We start from the raw sequence: 23,430 nt of genomic DNA on the forward strand, positions 1-23,430 counted from the left end.
ACACAGTGAACAAACCAGCTTTTAGTTTTGTGCCAGTTTTAAGTATCACCAAACTTTGGTTGATTTGGGTCGTGGGAAACTTTGATATTTTCTTTGAAAGCTCTACAATCGTCCTCTGACGGCTGCACACTGCATTTTTTAAGACGGCGCTTAATGCCGCCAACCAGTGACCGGACCAGATACGACTGAGGTCCTGCACACAGCAGGTAGTGCTGAGGGAATCATATGAACGCTTATATGAATGGAAACGTGGTTTTGACACACCATCCTCAGCGTCCACAGAATCGGTTGTTACCTGAGTCGTGTTTTTAGCTGCTGTACACTTTGACATCCTGGACATTTTGTCTAACGATTAATCTATACGATTGCTAACTGAATTGTCGTAGGATTGCTGGTGTAACCGAGCGTCTTTAGAGTTGCTGAGCTTATAAAATAAGAAATAAACTAAACACAGACAAACTATCAGGAGCAGAACACTTTACTGGTTTGTTCTTTTGAAGCGCAGCACAGAGACGATCACGTGTGTAGAGAAACACACTTTTATATTGATTATGGAAACCACAAAGGGACAAAACACACACATCAAACATCATCAGCACACGACACCACAGAAACGTCTCTCACACTAACGTAATTGCCTTACGACTGCTCGGACGCCTCATATTGCACCTCATATTTTATACAATGCAGCAATTTGCATATTTAACGGGTCCGTGATGCGATTTTCAGGTAGGGTCATACTTATAAGACAAGGTAGCTGTGCTTTGCTAGTCAGAGAATCTCATGATTCTAAAACCTGATTAATGCCGAACGCGGTCTGGAAAAGCAAACGGACTCGGTCACCCCGCGGGCCGAAAGGGCTTACGCAGCATCTCCGAGCCGCAGTCTGAGATGGAGAGCTATTAAATATTGATGATCGCTACATGGCGTGGGGCGCTTTGTTTTCACCCAAGCAGACAGGAGGTCTTGGCCGACATTTTCCACCGTGAGCAGGATTTCGAAACACTTGGAGATTTTTAAAGCTGTTACGTCAGAGGTAGGTTGGATTTAATGTGAACTTTTGACTAAAAGAGCTCTGAAAACTGAAGAATTGGTTCACATGAGAAAGTCAAGCCTCTTAAATAGCCAGAAGTCTTATTCGGCTGCTCCCATATCTAGGGGGCGCCACAGTTCAGGGTTTTTCAAGAGCGTAGCGGAGTTTAGCGCAGTCCATTTGTCTTCCGCAGTCCTTAGCGGACCCCTCTCTTATCACCCATGCACTCTGCACAGGCGCCTCTATCTGCTAATCAGGGTTTGAAGACCCCGCCCACTTAGTCCGGTCATCCCGCCCACTTAGTCCGGTCATCCCGCCCTAGCAGACACAGTGGCAAATTAGTGTCTGCTGCAGGCGCTGCCAATTATGCCCTCTAGATGGCGCCCAGCCGACCAAGAGACTCGAACCAAGAAGCCACCCGGGCGACACAAACAATGCATCTTTCTCTGCTCCGCTCTACTCTGCTCTGTACAATCTGGTCTCACTGTGGTTTACAAGATGTAACAGACCATGGAGGCGCCACCTCGCAACTTACGGGAGTAAGTAAAGGATCTGCTGCTGACATCTTGGTGCCAGATACCACAGCACACCTTCAGGGGTCTAGTGGAGTCCAGGCCTCGACGGGTCAAGGCTGTTTTGGCAGCAAAAGGGGGGCCAACACAATATTAGGAAGGTGGGCATAATGTGATAATAGCCACTCCACCTACAGGCATGATTGTGGAGGTTGGGTTGGGGGGCAGACGCATGATATAATATAAGTGATATTTTTGGCTCTTTGAATGTACAGTAACTCAGCCTGGCTCAGCGTTCCTCAGGGGTTCTGACATGCCTATAGGTGCTTAATTCAGGTCGCCTGCTGCATTACTCAGTGTCTCTTTACTTTAGGAAGTATTTTGCTGGGAGTCTGAGGGCTGAAGGAACTTATATAAGTGTTCCAGTTCTTCTCCCTGGTGTGGACGAAGGCAAAGACCGCATGTTACGTCACGTCAGTTCTCACAAGGTCTCAGACCTTACAGTCTCTGCTCTGTCTCTCTTATACAGACACTCCTGCATTTCATCATTAATCAAAAATGTCATACTAATATGATTTCATTATTTAGAGCAGCTTTTAATGTGATTAATCACTTTAGGCATCAGTTCATTACAGAATGCGGTAAAAACAAGAACACTTTGTAGTTCTACAATTACTGACTGTAGTCCATCTGTTTCTCTGCATGCTTTATCAGGACCACCACAGAGCAGGTATTATTTAGGTGGTGGATGATTCTCAGCACTGCAGTGACACTGACATGGTGGTGGTGTGTTAGTGTGTGTTGTGCTGGTATGAGTGGACCAGACATAGCAGCGCTGCTGGAGTTTTTAAACACCGTGTCCACTCACTGTCCACTCTATTAGACACTCCTACCTAGTCGGTCCACCTTGTAGATGTAAAGTCAGAGACGATCGCTCATCTATTGCTGCTGTCATCTTCTAGACCTTCATCAGTGGTCACAGGACGCTGCCCACGGGGCGCTGTTGGCTGAATGTTTTTGGTTGGTGGACAATTCTCAGTCCAGCAGTGACAGTGAGGTGTTTAAAAATCCACTCATACCAGCACAACACACACTAACACACCAGCACCATGTCAGTGTCACTGCAGTGCTGAGAATCATCCACCACCTAAATAATACCTGCTCTGTGGTGGTCCTGTGGGGGTCCTGACCATTGAAGAACAGGGTGAAAGAGGGCTAACAAAGCATGCAGAGAAACAGATGGACTACAGTCAGTAATTGTAGAACGACAAAGTGCTTCTATATGGTAAGTGGAGCTGATAAAATGGACAATGTGTGTAGAAAGGGGGTGTGTGTTCGTCACGGCAGCACGATCTGGCAATTGGATACGACTAGACTTTTAGTGAATTGGTTGACCGGCTCGATTGTATTTTGTAAACATGAACGCATTTAGAATTTAAAGCCTGCATCTGCTGAACGGAGTCGTGCCCTTGGTTGCTATTTCGGCCAGCAGAGGGGGCACGGAGGCGCAGAAGATGACTCTGTTCCTTTTAATTGAACACAACCGATCATGAATTCATCTCACGTGTGCTTTTTTGGCGCCGCGATAGACCGAACATGTGCGCCCGGGTCTATTTTAGGCGTCGTCCGACCGAACCCGGGTCCTAAAATAGCTCTCCTTCCCACAGGCAGATCACGATCGAGGAGGGCGAGCAGCGGGCGAAGGAGCTCAGCGTGATGTTTATCGAGACCAGTGCCAAGACGGGCTACAACGTCAAGCAGGTGAGTGTGTTCCTCCTCGTGCCCACACTCGGGAGCAGTGGGAGAGCTGTGTGTGTGTGTGTGTGTGTGTGTGTGTGTGTGTGTGTGTGTGTGTGTGTGTGTTTGGGTTTTGTTGGCTGAGCTGTAGCTGCTGCAGTGAGTCAGGATGAGTAAGCGCAGGGGTGGATGCGACGCAATAACTGATTCACTGTTTTCTTCTACATCATTCCCTCAGACTTTTTCATTCCTCTTACTTGTGTGGGTGTGTGTGTGTTTTGGGCGTGGCACGCTTGTGTGCTGATGGTGTTTTAGCTGCATTACACACAAGACACTGCTGTGTTTATAAAATAGGCACTAACGAGCTAATGGATAGATTTTTGCAGGAAAATGTTCAGCATTGTACCTCAGTCAGCAATATCAGCTATAATAAATTTTATTAGGTTGTTTGGGTATTAATTCTACTTTCATAATTTATATACATGCAGTAGAACAGTGGTCCCCAACCAGAGAATAAATAATTAGAGACGCTAATCACGAGTCACGAGTCAATATAATCTACACAAAACGTATATTGGAAATGTAGCGTTCAGATAAGTTCAGATAAAAAAACAACAACAGATTAGTGAGTGTATTTAGCCGTTTTACTTCGTGTCTTTACTTTCCTCCTCATTGTGTAAATGAATGTAATTTGTGTAACAAGAAGGTTCCAGTTAAAAGCTTCAACTGATACGTTTTGTTTTCATTACAGAACAAAAGTGCTCGATAAATCACGGCACAGCGGCCAAAATCCCAAACACAGCAAAAACAATCATAACCGCTGCTTACCTTAGCTTCTGTTCTTCCAGATGCTATTACATTTATAAGCGTGCGTCCCATTAGGAACAGAATCCGTTATTTTGTAAATGTGCTTATAATTAAAAACCTCCAAACTTTTCCCGGTGGTGAAGTAAAACAGGAAGTGGTTAGAAAGCCGATCGAGCGTTTCATTACCACGTCATCTGTGTGACGCAAACCGAATAAATGCAAATAACAGCATTTCTTACTAACAATTACAATCAGAAGCTCTGATTGGTCCAGAAAGCGTCTTTCAACCATCAGCACCGATTCTGTAGGAGCGTTCCATTCACCCCGGCTGTTCCTGTGAAGTGCACTACGTAGGGTACTCCACCATTTTAAGTGAGATTCTGATCCAAAGGTAACGAGAATGTTCAAATGAAGTGAACTTCAGACGGTGTAGGGAGTAGGGAGCGACGCTTCATCACTACACCGGAAGCTGCTGGAACATTTACACATTGTGTGTGTTGTGGGTTAAGACGGCCGGAGCGTTATTATTATTAGAGAGCAGAAAATAACACGATCAGAATCACATTTACTGCTTAATCAGCACTATGAGGCGTCCTGGTGTAACCGAGCATCCTCAGAATTTTGCTGAGTGGGTTTGTTCTTTTGAGGTGCAGCACAGAGACGATCACGTGTGTAGAGAAACACACTTTTATATTGATTATGTATCCACAAAGGGACTAATCCCACACACATTAAACATCGTCAGCACACGACAGCACAGAAAAGTCTGTAACGCTAACGATCCAACGGCAATTCAGTTAGCAATCGGTTAGTCAAAATGTCCAAGATGTTGAAGTGTAAAGCAGCTAAAAGCAGGACAAGTGGACAAGTGAATTTAGTAGGGCCCTACCCATATAACATAGAAACAAAATCCCTTTTCTTCCGATTACTTGTCTCACGCCCTACAAAAAAGCCTTAAAAAGCCTCTGCTTAGACCCTCAGCTAACTTACGTAATATCAAAAATTACACATTTTTGAACTAGTCTCTGGCTTCTCACCCCACAATGTGGTATCAAAGGAACCCTGAGGACTTGCACTTCAATAATGATCAAAAAATGATGGAATTTCTTTAGTGTCGTTGTCAGATGCCGATCAAAAATATGGGTGGAGCAGTGCCAAGCATAAGGCACACACACACACACACACACCACCCTAACCCTAATAATCACACCTATCTAACTATCACCAAAATTTAGAGCCACAGAGCACAGCTGGTTCATAAGCTATGGTTGTTTTTAATAATATTCATAATGTTTATAACTGTTAGCTTGAACCTTATAAGGCAAAATATGTGCCAAAAAATGATAAATGATCCTTATTTTAAGTAAGTATGAAGGATTTTCTATAGGCAGCGTACAAATAAAGCAGCATTTCACCCAAAGAAACGATGCCGAGTCTTTTCATTCTGCTCTATAATGAACAAACGATCTGTCAGTCTGGTGGAACACAGATACACGGCCTTCATTATTTCAGCTCTGTAGCACTTTATTGTTGCTCTATTGTTGTTTTATAGTGACGGTGCCCACACATCCCCAACGCCGATAACTCTCCTGACACCCATTTACTGGTGGAACCACCCGGTACAATTAACAGCCTCGTTTTGTAAACCTCATGACCACATTTTTATTCATTTTAAATTGTATTTTAATGGCACCGAGTGATTCTGTCAGTAAATTAGTGTTAAGGAAGAAAGATGCTTTCAGGAATTTGAGATCAAGGGCGTCAGAAAACTGCTTAAAATCCCATGGAGGAAGATGATCACCACCGAGTAAGTGCACGAGATGGCCAGAAGAGAAAAGAAGCTACTGAACCACATTAGGTCCCGCAGGTTACTTTACTTTAGGCTTGTTATGAGGCGCCCACAGTCTTTGGTACGAGGCCCTGACACCTTATACCATGACAGACCCTGGCACTGACACCCCATGCCATCATAGACCCTGGCACTGACACCCTATACCATGACAGACCCTCGTACTGACACACCCTATACCATGACAGACCCTGGCACTGACACCCTATACCATGATAGACCCTGGTTCTGACACCCCATACCATCATAGACCCTGGCACTGACACCCTATACCATGACAGACCCTGGCACTGACACCCTATACCATGATAGACCCTGGTTCTGACACCCCATACCATCATAGACCCTGGCACTGACACCCTATACCATGACAGACCCTGGTACTGACACACCCCCATACCATGACACACCCTGGTACTGACACACCCCCATACCATAACACACCCTGGTACTGACACACCCCCATACCATGACAGACCCTGGTACTGACACCCTATACCATGACAGACCCTGGTACTGACACCCTATACCATGACACACCCTGGTACTGACACACCCCCATAGACCCTGGTACTGACACACCCCCATACCATAACACACCCTGGTACTGAGACACCCCCATACCATGACAGACCCTGGTACTGACACCCTATACCATGACAGAGCATTTGTGTTGAAGTTTAGTTCTTGTCCTCACCAGTGTTGGTGTTAATCAGTGTGACCAGCAGCTTTTGTTGTGTGCGCAGGGCAGGACATCAATCGATGGCCTAATTGGTGTGATTATTTTACTCATCCCGAGCATCAGATATATAGATTAACTCACCGAGGTCATTGTAATATAATGGCAGCAATATTACATCAATTCTCTGGGTTTAGTGGTAAAATACACTGTATAGCCAAAAGTATTTGGACACCTGACCATGGGCTTTTTGGGCAGTTGGTAGAAGGAGTGTCTCAATATTCAATTCCTGTACATACTATGTACAAAAGCTGCATACTTATTTAAATTCTGGACATACACTGATCAGCCATAACATCAGCCAAAACCACCTCCTTGTTTCTACACTCACTGTCCATTTTATCAGCTCCACTTACTATTAAGAAGCACTTTGTAGTTCTACAATTACTGACTGTAGTCCATCTGTTTCTCTACATGCTGTTCTTCAATGGTCAGGACCCCCACAGGACCACCACAGAGCAGGTATTATTTAGGTGGTGGATCATTCTCAGCACTGCAGTGACACTGACATGGTGGTGGTGTGTTAGTGTGTGTTGTGCTGGTATGAGTGGATCAGACACAGCAGCGCTGCTGGAGTTTTTAAATACCGTGTCCACTCACTGTCCACTCTATTAGACACTCCTACCTAGTCGGTCCACCTTGTAGATGTAAAGTCAGAGACGATCGCTCATCTATTGCTGCTGTTTGAGTCGGTCATCTTCTAGACCTTCATCAGTGGTCACAGGACGCTGCCCACGGGGCGCTGTTGGCTGGATATTTTTGGTTGGTGGACTATTCTCAGTCCAGCAGTGACAGTGAGGTGTTTAAAAACTCCAGCAGCGCTGCTGTGTCTGATCCACTCATACCAGCACAACACACACTAACACACCACCATGTCAGTGTCACTGCAGTGCTGAGAATGATCCACCACCTAAGTAATACCTGCTCTGTGGTGGTCCTGTGGGGGTCCTGACCACTGACGAACAGAGAAACAGATGGACTACAGTCAGTAATTGTAGAACTACAAAGTGCTTCTATATGGTAAGTGGAGCTGATAAAATGGACAGTGAGTGTAGAAACAAGGAGGTGGTCATAATGTTATGGCTGGTCAGTGTATATCGTCTTCTGCCATTTCTGAGCCAGTGCAAATAAGGCGAGTCTGTTTCATTAATGAAGTAAATCCTCTAGCTGTTTGTTGGGGGTGGTGTGCTGGTGGAGGAGCGGCTCATGAACTGTCGCCTTTGTTCCAGCCACATTTAACCGTTAGCTTTATCTCTCTCTTTGTCTTCGTCCTTCCAAAGCGATTGCCCGGAGGAAGCTAAGCTAAGTGAACTGTGCCCTCTCTCCGGCTGGCACTGCCTAATGGTGCGGCGTGCTGCCGGCCACACCGATGTGATGGATGATCCTGAATGTGGATGCACACACCAAGTGTCGTGTTAGAGAGGTGTAGAGCGAGAGAGATTCATTATCGTGGTTTTAAACAGCATCCCAGGGTGCATCAGTAGATGGCTTCTATCCCTGTAGCATGCAAACTCCACACAGAAAGGACACTGTTCTAGGCCAGGGGATCAAACCCAGGCCCTAAAAGCTACCCACTTTGCTGCTGTACCGCCCACTAGGGCTGGGCGATATGACCAAAAAACTCATATCTCCATATGCTTTAGAGAAGTGGCGATATACAGTATGATACGATCCGATATGATGAAAAGCTAAACAATGTATAATGTTAAAGTATCAGTATTTATTAGTAACACCAAAATAGGATGCTGTATTATAACTGTGCTTATCAAGCTGTAGATCTACGTTATATTTAAAATAATAATAATAAACATAGTACAATTGCACACCCAGCATGCAGCTTGTATAGTTTTTGTATGTAAATAATAGTAGTTTTTGTACATATGTAACAAATATAAATAAAGATAACAGAGTGAGAGCTTTCAATGACTATCAATAGTTTGCACAGAACTTTACTGTTGCGCATCATCCCTGCCGAAACCAAAGCATTTCCACACATCCGACCCATGTGGGGTCATTTTTTAATCAGATTTTCACTACTGGTTTCGTTTTCCTCCATTGCAGACTGACATCGGTTATTTATTGCTGAATATTGCCAGCAGTTCTTCAGGGAAAACATAACGGTACCACGGTGAAAATGTTAAGCCACGTGTTGGCGAAGAAAAAGGGTGTGGCACGAGTGAGGTGGAAATTGTGGAAGTGAAAATTGCAGCATACACAGACAACAACAGGCCAACGTAGTGTGTGTGTGTGTGTGTGTGTGTGTGTGTGTGTGTGTGTGTGTGCGAGAGAGCGTGCTGCACAGTTTATTTGTGCTGTTTTAAACGTATTTGGATGGTAACCTGCGTATCCGAGACATTCTCGATATAGCGAGTATGGTCATTTTCACAATTGTGTAAAATATACTATTGAATATATCGATATTTATGATATATATCGCCCAGCTCTACCGCCCACTGTTGGAATTCTAAGTAACATAATGAAATTTGTTATTGGTTTAGTAGTTGCTAATATATTGAGTAGGCAATCCCAGCCCAGAATTTTCCGGCCCATTGATGACACTGTGACATGTATATAATTTTTGGACCACACCCTTTTTTTTGCCCCATTGATTTCCATTCATTTTTTGAAGTTTAGAGATATCAACGCCATTCCAATACTAAATCGTCCAACCCGTTGATGACACTTGTATACAACTTTTGGATACGTGCAACCGCTCACCAGCCACGCCCGTTTATTTGCCCCATTGACTTCCCTTCGTTTTTTTTTAAAGGCAGGTTGATCTACTGAACTTCTGCATGCATGACCAAAAGTATTCTGACGCCTACTATTGCCGGGCTGCGATCACATTCGTATTTTCTTCAGGAAATGCACTTCTCTAGTGTTAATATAACAACTGGAATTTGGTGCAGGTACAGTGGACCCTTGAGTTACGAACGGTTTACCATACGAACATTTCGGGTTACGAGCAATTTTTTTCAACAAATTTCGGATTACGAACCGAAATTCGCGAAACGCGACGTCACGGACAAGTTGACTCTGACCGTCTCTCTCTCTCTCTCTCTCTCTATATATATATATATATATATACTATATACAGTATATATATATATATATACAGTGAGCGAACATTCAGACAGCGGACAATGTTTTTTCGGTGTTTTCTCTATATTTTGTAAAATTCAATATCAAGGTGCAGAGAAAGCGCAGTGGTGAGAAAATAGATCTATAATTATTCGTTGTTGTATAATTACTCCTGAGAGAAGAAGGAAATCGCTGAGTAAAGTATTCTTTCTTTCGTGCAATTACACCTACAAAATACAACACTACTGAAATAAAGAAGTAAATAATAGAGGAATATGAGAGTTATTGTTGTTTCTGGTAGATACAGTTTATATAAAAAGAAGGAAATGTATTATGGTGTATGGTGCAGCACACGTACTGTACTGAAATGTGATGTGATGTGTGTTTATGTACAGTACTACTGTGTATTGTTGTTAATTATTGTTTATTACAGGAATGTCTATTCTATAATTTAGGATTTAAGTGAAAATATACTTTTATTTATATTAAAAAAGAGCATTTAAGACATTAGAAAGGTTAGGTAAGGTGGGGTGTGGGAGGTCTGGCACGGATTCATTCTGTTTAAATTATTTCTTATGGGAAAAATAGGTTTAACTAACGAACATTTTGACTTAAGAACAGCCCTTCAGAACCAATTACATTCGTAAGTCAAGGGTCCACTGTAATCAGAAGAGGTTGAAAGAGTTGCTGTTATGAGTCCCAGACAGAAACCAGCTCCCTGCATCTTTTAGTCTCATCGAATTTCTGCAGGAACACTTTTAATTTCTGCTCCGTTTTGGCAGTTATATACACGGTTTGCATATTTATGCTTAAATGATCACCTCGAATCGTGAGTAGATGATCATAAATCATACGTTGTGAGGACGTCAGTATTTCTAATGCGGTGGATGTGAGTTCTCTCTGTGTGTGTATGTGTGTGTGTGAGAGATCTGAGCTCAGTGTTGAGGCGGAAATGACAGTCTTTAATAATAATAACTTTATTGTTTTGTCTCCGTTTCAGCTGTTTCGACGTGTGGCCGCCGCCCTTCCTGGCATGGAGAGCATGCAGGACACGAGCAAAGAGGGCAGTATCCTTTTACTCAGTCCACTTATCTACTACATGACTATTATTGTGGTGCATTTTAAAAGATCCTTAAGTGTGTGTGTGTGACCTAACCTAGTGACCCACCCTGCTCCCTAATACCTACCTGATCAGCTGCCTCAGTAAAGAGGATTCTAATAACACATGGAGCTCATAATCAGATTATTTAGACGCTCTACTTACATCACTGCAGTTTTAGCTATAATAAACGTAAAGATATTTATACGTGTATTTGTATATATGACGAATGCAGTTGATCCATCTGCCCTATATTATTATTATTAAGATGCAGTACTGAGACCCCCCATGACCCCATGAATAAATAAACTAATAACCACACTAGAGAAAATGCCTCACAAAGACGGTAGCTAACGCCCGACTGTGAGCGTGTAGGGGGGGTTTATGACAGCATGTCAGGGTGATGTAGGGTCCTGCAGGCAGCTCGCCCCACCCTGACCGGCTCCGTGTGTATAGAGCCTCCCGCTGTTACTGCACTCTACTGTATATCGATCTGGAGAGGCAGAGCGAGAGATGCCAGACCAGATTTCACATCCAAATGCTCTGATCTTTCAAATCATCTGACATCCTGACGTCCATTATTTCATATTTCTGGGTCATTTCCGTCCCCAGGACATTATATGTATAAACGTAGACGAGAATTAACCTTAAAATGCATTTTTTAATTAAGCAAAGTCTCCTGCACATCAGTCTAACTGCAAATTTAGGACCTGTAATATTATAATAAATAATAAATAGTATTTGTTCTCGTCCCCGCTCTCTAACACAACACTTATATATAAATATACGAGTAAAATCTGCATCGTTCGGTGACTCCAGATCACGTCTGTGTTTTTAATCTTTATTTACCATCAGAAATGTAGAATAATGAGGTTAAAATCCATGTTTTACTCAAGTTCACTGAGTCCTGTTACCCTCACAATCAAGTCACATTTTGAACAGAAATGTTCACGGGAAGAGCATTAGTAGGTTCTCCCCTGTTTTTCCCCCTGTATGTTTGATAATATTGTAACTCTGACTGAGAAGATTCGTCTCCACGCTCATTCCTGTTATCTCCATTTATTCTTATACATTTTGTGATATATCACCACTGTGCCCTGCGTTCTTGTGCTTTAGCATGTTCTCTACGCTGCTTTATTTCACGTATTTACTCATTCTAGGTTAAGATTAGAACTCTCAGTGCTGTTACTGTCAGTCCTGTTACTCAAATACGGTTCATCTTCCACTTAGAAATCTGAGTAGTTCAGTGTGTGTGTCACTAGATTCACTAGAGTTACTACACGCAAATAGCTCCCATTCGGTGGAACGGCCCTTTTATTTATTATTTTATTGTTATTCAGTCATCTCCCTCATCGCTGCTACCACTCCCACCCTTGATCGAGCAGGGTCATGGCTGTGACCACGCTCTCTGGCACGTGTGCAGTCGCGGATCGCTTCTTTTTACCTGCCAGTGAAAGAATGGCCCCTCGTGCACATGCCTCGATTTGTCAGCAGAGGCCGCAATTGCCCCAGCGATGAGGAAACCAGCTCTAGGCATTGTCCATACTCTTAAGACACACATAGCCAGTCTGTGTTGGCGCCTAGCTGGCTGATAGCAGAGCTGAGATTTGGACTGAAGAGCTCGAGATCTCAGCACTGTTTGGCGTGTTCAGTCATTATTATTATTTATTCATTTTTTTTCTATTTATTTCTGCATTTTCTCCCAATTTAGCGTAGTCAGTTTGTCTTCCGCTGCTGGTGGATCCCTGATTGCAGTCGAGGTGGGTATATTGCTGCTCACGCCTCCTCCGATCCGCCCACAGCACTTAGCGGAACCCTTTTCCACCTATGCACTCTGCACAGGCGCCTCTATCTGCTATTTAGGGTCTCAACACAGTCTCTGGACACATAGTCCGGACATCCCGCCCTAGCAGAAACGTGTCTGCTGCAGGCACTGCCGATTATGCCCGCTAGATGGCGCCCAGTTGACTGGTGGCCACGCCGAGTTCCGAACCGAGGTTAAGAATCTCGGCGCTGGTGTGCAAGCGGAATATCCCGCTGCGCCACCTGGGCACCGTTCAGTCATTATTTTCACTGATGGATCATGGTGGAAATGTGAAACTGAGCTATATAGAAATATTAAATAATAACATAACACTAGGCTTTTATACAGCATTTCTCTGGAACTTCCTCCCTCATGGCGCATCATGTCTCTCTCGATGAGGAACGACAAACTCATTGTGAAACTGTGAAAATGAAAAGCCAATCGTGTTGCTGACTGTATATTGATTACGCCGCTAATCAGTTTACACCCCCCCCCCCCCCCCTTCCCCCGTGTGGAGCGAGAGGATTGTTTATCCGGGGTAATTCGGTGCCGGTGAGATGGGTGGGGTGTACCGCGTGGCGCCGTGTGTGTTAGAGCTTGTTTTTTTTCCCCCTGTCTGGTTGATTAATGTGCCGGAGCGCGTGGGCTGGTCGCTTCAGCTTTTTTGCCATCGTTGGACCCTCCGTGTCGTGGACGGAAGTGACCGGGTTACGAATAAACAGCGACGGATAAACGGGCAGAAAGCAAAACGTTCTAATATTGATCATAGAGAAAATAAGAAGGTGCAGAAGCATCGATGTTGTTGCTCTCTGTATAACCGCCTGCTCATTAACCACTAATTTACCAATAAAGGGAATTAATTAAATGAATGACGTGGTCTCATAGTGCAGTTAGACCACCGATTAACTTAATTAACCAAATTAGAACCAGAAACTTCGGTGTTTAAGCGCTGCACGTGTAAATTACACTCAGCAATAACATTAGCACATAGTAACATCTTTAATCCCACCAAGGTTCTGGAAGAGATAGTATATACTGTACATCGATCAGCCATAACATTAAAACCACCTCCTTGTTTCTACACTCACTGTCTATTTTATCAGCTCCACTTACCATATAGAAGCACTTTGTAGTTCTACAATTACTGACTGTAGTCCATCTGTTTCTCTACATGCTTTGTTAGCTCCCTTTCACCCTGTTCTTCAATGGTCAGGACCCCCACAGGACCACCACAGAGCAGGTATTATTTAGGTGGTGGATGATGTGGTGGTGTGTTAGTGTGTGTTGTGCTGGTACGAGTGGATCAGACACAGCAGTGCTGCTGGAGTTTTTAAACACCGTGTCCACTCACTGTCCACTCTGTTAGACACTCCTACCTAGTCGGTCCACCTTGTAGATGTAAAGTCAGAGACGATCGCTCATCTATTGCTGCTGTTTGAGTCGGTCATCTTCTAGACCTTCATCAGTGGTCACAGGACGCTGCCCACGGGGCGCTGTTGGCTGGATATTTTTGGTTGGTGGACGATTCTCAGTCCAGCAGTGACAGTGAGGTGTTCAAAAACTACATCAGCCACATAAATGCTGTCTTCTTTTGACTGAACGGGCACAAATTCCCATACACAGACATATGGGTCTGTCCGAACCCCTAGCTCTTTGATTTTACATCATCCTACAGCGTTCATAATGTTTTATCAGCCTCAATATTAAAAGTTTGATTCACCTTCACAATTTGATTGGACACTCATCTAACAGTGACTGTTTTAATAACGTCCTGGTGGTCATAATCGGAAGCTTGAGATGTTTGAGTAATGCCAGCGTTCCTTAATCCATGTGCTGGTAATCTAATTATACATAATTATAACAACATGTCTATTTAATAAGTAGCTAAAGAGCTAACACCAGCTAATTCACTTAGTTTAACAAGGCTGGTGAGGACCTGCAGGACTGGGTACAGTAAGGAAAAGCACAGGCTAGGGCGGGAATAGATCTCAGACACTAGAGGGTATCACGTTTTTGCCCTTTGTGGTTCTCTCACCTGCTATCTGCAGCTATTGGGACCACGTGGAATTGTGACCGCGGCCAGTCGACCAGATACTCCAAGCTCTTTACGCGACTTAGGCAACACGATTACAAGATGTAACATAAAGCCTCCACAAGGGGGCGTTCCAGTACAAGCTTATTTACCCAGAGTGTGAAAAACCTTGAGCTACTCAATCCACCAATGTGCTGTTACACAGAAGTCCAAACATTTCTCTCCCAAAGATAAGCTAAGAAGGAGAGGGTGACTTACAGTACTGTGACAGTATACTCTTTAAGCAATTGAGGGTTAAGGGCCTCGCTCAAGGGCCCAACAGTGACAACCTGGCAGTGGTGGGGTTTGAACCAGCGTCCATTTGATTACTATTCCAGTACCTTAATCACCAGGCTATTCCTGCCCTATCAAACCACATAATACCATCACTATAGAGGTCAGAAGCGAGGACACTGAGCTCCTCTTTATTCCATGTCTGTGATCAGGACAGCAGGTCAGGACACGCCCGACTGCCTCCACCTGTATCGTCAGGTCAGTCTGGACAGCACGGAGGAGAGAATCCCTTCATTTAATTTGCTAATGTGTGTACCTTGCTAACAGCAAGTTACTCTGACCTTTACACACCAGCGCATTAATTCATGCAAATATAAACAAGTCAGGCTTCATTCGGCGCAGTACGTTCAGCACTTAGCAGACGCCTTTATCCAAAGCGACTTACAGTACTGTGCATTCTGGGCAATCGGGGGTTTAGGGCCTTGCTTAAGGGCCCAACAGCTGCAACCTTGCAGTGGTGGAGCGTGAACCTTCTGTAAGTCACTCTGGATAAGAGCGTCTGCTAAATGCCGAACATGTAAATGTAAATGAAACAGTGACCTATTGATTACTATTTCAGCACATTTACTGCTAGGCTACAACCGCCAGTGTTGTCTTTGTACCTCCAACCCTGAATTTTACCAATTTCGGACAGAGGTGAAAAGCCACAGTGTGAATCTGTGCAAGCTGCAGCTTTAATGCTCAGCAAGTTTCAGTGTAAGGATTGCTATCAGCTACAGCAATTGGCTTCTCCTAGGGAGGGTCAGAGAAGTTCCTCATCACTGCTGCAGTTATGACCTCTGCTGGCTGATCGATGGTGCCGCACAGAGACTGGGATCTCCATATAACCCCGCCTTGCGCAGGTGAAAAGAAGCGGTACTGCACACGTAGGGGAGGAATGCACTGATGAATTAATTGATAAATCGACCTAAGAAACGAATTGGTAGCAATAATAAGCTATTAAACGCAGGATAAGTGCTTTGGTCCTGATATAAACACACGCAGAAGATGCTGTTACTGCTGCAGAGGGAGTTTTTGCATTTCATTTCACACCACGAAGCATCACAGCAGCTACAGATGGATGGACTGCAGCACGTCGGCCTCGTTAAAACGCTTCTCCCTGATCCTGAAACGGTGTAACAGCTCCACTGATGAACTATTTTATTTGTTATTATTATTGTTTAGGGCTGAACGCTGAATTGAAAGTAATAAGATGATCTGATAATAAATGTGTTTGTTAGTCATCTTGTTAATAAGTAGCTGCTTATTTATTATCATTTATTAACTTATTTATTATTACATAAGCAATAATAATAACAGCAATAATTTCCTTCGGGATAAATAAAGTATATTAGGTATCTATCTATCTATCTATCTATCTATCTATCTATCTATCTATCTATCTATCTATCTATCTATCTATCTATTAAAGTTTAATAACATAGTTAGATGGTTATTGATGCATCTGATGCGGCCAGTTACACAATGATAACCTTACAGTACAAGCACTGCCAACACCAGTGTACTCTTATAACATTAAAAGCAATTAAATTAAACTTTATAATAATAATTACTCATTAGCTGCCCTGCAGTGAACCCTGATCAGTGCGTTTTCATTATTAACATGTTCACAATCATAAACAATGTGTTTCACAGCATTGCAAGGCAAGATCAGTAGAACAATCATGCAATCTGTATTATTCTATATATATTATATAGATTAATATAAAGTATTTCTGAGTATTATTCAGTAATTAGGTGAATTTGTCTGTAAACAAACGAGCAGAGCAGGCCGAACCGTTTATGTTTTGTGTGCGTGCAGTGCCCTCTAGCGTCTGAGAGCGAGTACTGCACATTTCATTTCCCTCTTCAGCCTCCACGGGTAAATAATAATCCATGTATAATACCGGCTGTTTATCTGGCTGTACTTCTGAGTGCAGGAGGAAATACTGAGCATTTAATTTAACTCGCCTGATTAAACTAATCACTAATTAACCTGCTAATTTGTGTTATACAAGAGAGAACACGGTCATCTTAATCCAGCAGGAGCCACTACTACTATTCTTCATTCTTTTATGGTCAGTTTTATGGTCAGGGCAGTGATAGCTCAGTGTTTAAGGTACTGGACTTGCGATTAGAAGGTTGCCAGTTCAAGTCCCACCAATATTTTACCTAGGGCGGCACGGTGGCTAAGTGGGTAGCACTGTCACCTCACAGCAAGAAGGTCCTGGGTTCGATCCCCAGGCGGGGCGGTCCGGGTCCTTTCTGTGCGGAGTTTGCATGTTCTCCCCGTGTCCGTGTGGGTTTCCTCCGGGTGCTCCGGTTTCCTCCCAACGTCCAAAGACGTGCAAGTGACGTGAATTAGAGACACTGAATTGTCCATGACTTGTGTTTGACATTAAACTTGTGAAGTGATGAATCTTGTGTCATGAGTAACTACCGTTCCTGTCATGAATGTAACCTAAGTGTAAAACACAACGATAAAATCCTAATAAACAAACTAGGGTGACCATAATTTAAAGGTCCAGGTAAAGTAAAGGTTTAAATGTTTGACAAATGCATCAATAATGTTACTGAACTCAAATAAATAAGCAGCTCAATATTAACAAGACGACTAATATTTACATTTACATTTATAATCTTATTACTTTCAATTCAGGGTCAAATCAGCTGTAAACAATAATAACAACAAATAACATAGTTCATCAGTGGAGCTGTTTCACCAGAATGTGGCGCTATCACGGCGTTACTATAACCTCTATAACCTCTATGTTAGTACGAGTTTGGAAACGTTTACGCCGTTTCAGAATCAGGGAGAAGCGTTTTAACGAGGCCGATGTGCTGCAGTCCATCCATCTGTAGCTGCTGTGATGCTTCATGGTGTGAAATGAAATGCAAAAACTCCCTCTGCAGCAGTAACAGCATCTTCTGTGTTAGCTTCTCTTTACCTTCTGATTCTCTCCTTTAGCTGCAGGTTTGTGTTTTGCTGAACTGGCGTCTTTATTTAACACTTTGCAGGTCATGCTTTCTGCTTCCCGAGGATCCCGACCGAGACGAAAACACTGATTTGTTTTTCTGTAATTCGTCTGTGAGTTTTCGTTTGCGCTTCAGCTTTTAAGAGAAGTGAGAGAGTCGGGACCTCAAGAGAAAAGTGAAATCAGTGCAAAAACACACAAAGAATAACACACACAGACTATAAATCCTGACCGGACGCATTTTTAAAATCCAGAAATGAGGACATGTCCGGGAAAAAGAGGACGTGTGATCACCCTAGTTTTACCACCGCTTTAGCCTGGTCAGAGTCCAGTTGTGAAAGACAACAAAAATAGATCAGCTTGTCATGAGTGTCTTCCAAAAGTTTCTGCACTTTTAAAACTCTATTTATTAAGAATTTTAAAAACAAACTCCATCACTTTTCTACATCGTCGCCTTCCGATGCATTTTTCCAGCCTCGTACCGACTTTTTTATGCCGTCAGCAAAAAATGTTTCTGGTTGAGCTCGTAGCCACTGATGTACCGCTGCTTTCACATCATCATCACATGAAAATCTTCTTCCCCTTAAAGCTTCTCTGAGCCTCCAAAAATGTGGAAATCAGATGGAGCTAAATCTGGACTATAAGCGTCTTTCAAACACGAGCGATTACTACAGAACCTAACAGAACCCAACAGAACAGAACCCAACAGAACAGAACCAAACAGAACAAAACCAAACAGAACAAAACAAAACCAAACAGAACAGAACCAAACAGAACAGAACCAAACAGAACAGAACCAAACAGAACAAAACCAAACAGAACAGAACCAAACAGAACAAAACAGAACAGAACCAAACAGAACAAAACCAAACAGAACAGAACCAAACAGAACAAAACAGAACAGAACCAAACAGAACAGAACCAAACAGAACAGAACCCAACAGAACAGAACCAAACAGAACCAGAACAGAACAGAACCAAACAGAACAGAACCAGAACAGAGCAGAACCAAACAGAACAGAACCCAACAGAACAAAACCAAACAGAACAGAAACAGAACAGAACCAAACAAAACAAAACCAAACAGAACAGAACCAAACAGAACAGAACCCAACAGAACAGAACCAAACAGAACAGAACCAAACAGAACAAAACAAAACCAAACAGAACAGAACCAAACAAAACAGAACCAAACAGAACAAAACCAAACAGAACAGAACCAAACAGAACAGAACCAAACAGTACAAAACAGAACAGAACCAAACAGAACAGAACCCAACAGAACAGAACCAAACAGAACAGAACCAAACAGAACAAAACCAAACAGAACAGAACCAAACAGAACAAAACCAAACAGAACAAAACCAAACAGAACAGAACCAAACAGAACAGAACAGAACAAAACCAAACAGAACAGAACAGAACCAAACAGAACAGAACAAAACAGAACAGAACGAAATAGAACAAAACCAAACAGAACAAAACCAAACAGAACAGAACCAAACAGAACAGAACCAAACATAACAGAACCAAACAGAACAGAACAGAACCGAACAGAACAAAACCGAACAGAACAGAACCAGTAAGGTATAAATCAGATGGAGATAAATCTGGACTATAAGCGTCTCTCAGTCTCTCAGACACGCCCGTTTCCTCCTCTTTCACACTCTCACCGCTTATAACCACAATATAAAAATGGAAACATAATTAAATGTGTTTGTTTTGCTGCCACTTTGATGTGATGATATATTGTATTGTGTAATAATTTTCTTAACGACGTTCCTCAGTGATCGACATCAAGCTGGACAAACCGCAGGAGCCGAGCACCACCGAGGGAGGATGTTCCTGTTAATGCGCTTCACCCCATCACACACCTTCATTCACACCACGTTGCTTGTTGTGTTGCTTCCTGTTGGTCTGTTTTCACTTCGGTTTTCCAGATTGGACACACAGCGCTCGTCCCGCGATCGGAAACAGTGTTCGGCCCGTCTCAGCTGTAATATAGTGACTTTATTAACAAAATCGCCAAAAAAAAAAGTTAAAAATTTAAAAATCAAGTCCAAATTTTTACGGAAGGAAAAATCTAGAACGAGGGATGTTTGTTTTACCTTTTTTTGTATTATTATCATTATTTTTGTATATTTAAATGTTTAAACTGCTAGAACGGAGACGATTCTAACAGACAGCAGGTATCGAGAGGTCCAGACGTAGACGAGAAGCCGATAAATTATTACTGCACTAGTGAAACTACAAAAAGTAAACAAAAGCAAGCAAGCGTGCATGCAAGACCTTTACTTAGTCATTGTCGTTTTTAGTTTTGTGTTTGTGTTTTATTTAATTTGACACGATCCTGCCGTTATCCGCCGGCGTATGTGTACACACACTTTACACACGTATGTGAACACTTACTTACACTGTGTGGAAACTTCACGTCGAGTGTTTTAATGTACTTCAGTGGCGCTGTACAGGATCCAGCCTCGGATATCCCGATCCGGAAGCTTTCAGAAGTGCATCCTCGTAAAATATCCGGGAGTTGTGGTGCATTCCTAAACATACACACAATTTTCTGGTCTTCTGGTGTTTTCTCAAATTTATTCGATTGTTTAGTCTTAGTCTTTCTACTGTAGAAACGTTATCTGTCATGGAGGCTCAGTTAAAGGTTAAAGCTACAGTACGTACGTTAGTTTGAATCTGCTGCAGTTACGACCTCTGCTGGCCGATCGATAGCGCTGCACAGAGACGGGGGATAATAGGGATCAGTGCTTGCTGGGCTTCTGTCAGTCACGATCAGGAGTTTGGGTTGAAATGCATTAAAATCTTCGCGACTATTTGATTAATGCATGAATGTAAATTTAATTCCTTCCTGTGAGCACCAGATGATTCGACACTGGACGACGGATGCTTCAAAGCGTTCTCGCTAGTCCGTATTTTTGCCAGTGATGACAGATTCAATTCAGTTCACTTTTAGGTCACGGTTATCTGCTGTAGATGTCAAAAGTAGAAGATGTCGCCACATTTTCATCACCGTAACTCGCTGTTGATGTACAGAAGGCACAGGTAAAGGTTAAAGCTACAGTACAGTACGTTAGTTTGAATCTGCTGCAGTTACGACCTCTGCTGGCCGATCGATAGCGCTGCACAGAGACGGGGATAATAGGGATCAGTGCACGATACGGATCTCCGTGCGGGTGAAAAGAAACGGTCGGTACTGCACACGTGTCTGAAGGGGGCGTGTGGAAAATGCATTAAAATCTTCGGTACTATTTGATTAATGCATGAATGTAAATTTGTGCCTAGGCGATTTTTGCCCTGATTTTCGCTCGTCGACAGGTCGCCGCTAGATGTGAGCAACTCTGCGTTCGCTCGGGGCTCGAAAATCATCTCTCGATCGCTGTGTGTGAACTGTTTAGCTCGCAGACTTGAGAAAAATATCCAGCATGTTAAATATCTGGACTTGTCAACGACTCCAAATCATGTCGTGTGAAAGGTGTGGCGATCAGGTTGATTGTTGTGAACGTAAAATACAGAAGAGAAACCACAGGGGGAGGAGGAGGGGTGTAAATATGTGGAACAGGGGCGTAATATAACGGCACACACTATAAAGCTTTACAGTATTTGTGACCTTATCGTCCATGCCGAACCATCATACCAACATCTCCTTCACTCGGATTCATTTATTTTTCCTCTTTGCTTTTACGCTGCACATCAGCGCACAAACTTTGATCGCTCGCTTCTTGTTGACGTGCATTTTTGGACGGGGTGTCATTAAACCCCTCGTCACTTCTCACGTGTGTTTTCGTGACTTCAGGAGATTCGCCAGACCAGTGCGAGATTCCTCCCGGTGATAGACGGTGTAGTGTGTGACCCCCTATCGCCGATCAGTCGTGTAGTGTGAAAACCACGACGACTTAAAAGACTCCCGATTACCCCAGCGGGATATTCCGCTAGCACACCAGCACCGGTCGGCTGGGCGCCATCTGGCGGGCATAATTGGCAGTGCCTGCAGCAGACACTAATCGGCCACCGTATCTGCAGGGTGGGGGCCAGATTATGTATGTGTGGGTGGGTGGGTCTTCATACGCTGTGTAAGGATCCTGATTGGCGGAATGCATGGGTGAGAAGAGGCGTGTACAGCGACGTGCTCTCCTCGGATGCAATCTGGTATCTCTCAGCAGCGGAGGTCCAGTCGTGTAGTGTGAACTTGGTCCGTGGTGCAAAACAGGTTGGGGACCACCGGTGTAGAGCGCAGATCCAAGAACGTAGATCCAAGAACCGTCTTTAGTGCTGCTCAATCTCTTAATGCAATTCTGATTCAATTACAGACGCCAATATTCTGATTTAAGTGCGCTGCAGAAGCTCTGATTGCTTTTACTGACCACAAAAAAGAGAAGTGGTTGTTATTAAATCAGTTAAACGCTCTGTGATACTTCTGTGCTGCCTACTGATTGTCTAAAGGCACTAAAACCGAGAGCCTCGTGCTACACATACACACGTGACGGTATTTATTTGTTGCTTAATGAACTAATGAACCGTTTCGGTTTGATTGTTTACATTCGTTTACTTGAACACATTCGTTAGTTTCGTTCTTCCGTATAATCCACGATGTAGAGAGATTGGACTCCTGCACTGGCATGATCCGAATGTATATAAACAGTAATCCGGCGTTCATGAGGTGTGTACCATTCTTCTGTTGGCACGTCGCTCACTACACACCATCACTGGCACTGTGTGTGTGTGTGTGTGTACGTTGGGTCTTGTTTGGGAGGGTCTCACTCCTGGTGTAAATGTTCCTAAAGCGAGTCTGATTGATTCAGCGCTCGATTCTTCATTCACATTGTACAGCGATCTAGCATGTCTGTCTAAACTAGTACCAACCAATAAAAAATCTTATTACCTAACCAGCGCGTCTGTCTTCTGTTCACGTTCAGTACAATGAGTTCAGGTTTCAAGTGATCGTACAGTGAAATGTGTGTTGGGAGCTTATATACACCGATCAGGCATAACATTGTCTTGGTCCCCCTTTTGCTGCCCAAACAGCCCTGACCCGTCGAATCATGGACTCCACTAGACCCCTGAACGTGTGCTGTGGTATCTGGCACCAAGATGTCAGCAGCAGATCCTTTAACTCCTGTAAGTTGTGAGGTGGGGTCTCCGTGGATCGGACTTGTTTGTCCAGCACGTCCCACAGATGCTCGGTTGGATTGAGATCTGGGGAATTTGGAAGCAACAACCTCAAACTGGCCATCAGGGAATATTGTCTCCATGAAAGGGTGAACATGGTCTGCAACAATGCTTAGGTAGGAGCTACGTGTCAAAGTAACACCCACATGGATGGCAGGACCCGAGGTTTCCCAGAGCATCACACTACCTCCGCCGGCTCGCCTTCTTCCCATAATGCATCCTGGTGCCGTGTGCCTGTATTTTGAAGTGATGTGATAGTGATATTATTA

At 43.5% G+C, this 23,430-nt stretch overlaps 1 protein-coding gene across 2 annotated transcripts in view; it reads left to right on the top strand.

The window, feature by feature from the left end:
* Positions 1–22,878, top strand: part of rab6ba (RAB6B, member RAS oncogene family a) — a 105,106-nt gene extending 82,228 nt beyond the window's left edge. Inside the window, exons 6-8 of one of the 2 annotated variants that reach the window (XM_062997229.1) lie at positions 3,213–3,306; positions 10,759–10,825; positions 19,768–22,878. In XM_062997229.1, coding sequence (XP_062853299.1) covers positions 3,213–3,306; positions 10,759–10,825; positions 19,768–19,832 — 226 coding nt within the window. In that variant the 3' untranslated portion in view covers positions 19,833–22,878. Of the gene's footprint in view, positions 1–3,212; positions 3,307–10,758; positions 10,826–10,918; positions 11,002–19,767 lie in introns of those variants that run through there. The other variant, XM_062997230.1, reaches the window with a different exon arrangement.
* Positions 22,879–23,430: the final 552 nt, after the last annotated feature.

Source organism: Trichomycterus rosablanca, chromosome 6 (assembly GCF_030014385.1).
Source record: "Trichomycterus rosablanca isolate fTriRos1 chromosome 6, fTriRos1.hap1, whole genome shotgun sequence".
NCBI lineage: Eukaryota > Metazoa > Chordata > Actinopteri > Siluriformes > Trichomycteridae > Trichomycterus > Trichomycterus rosablanca.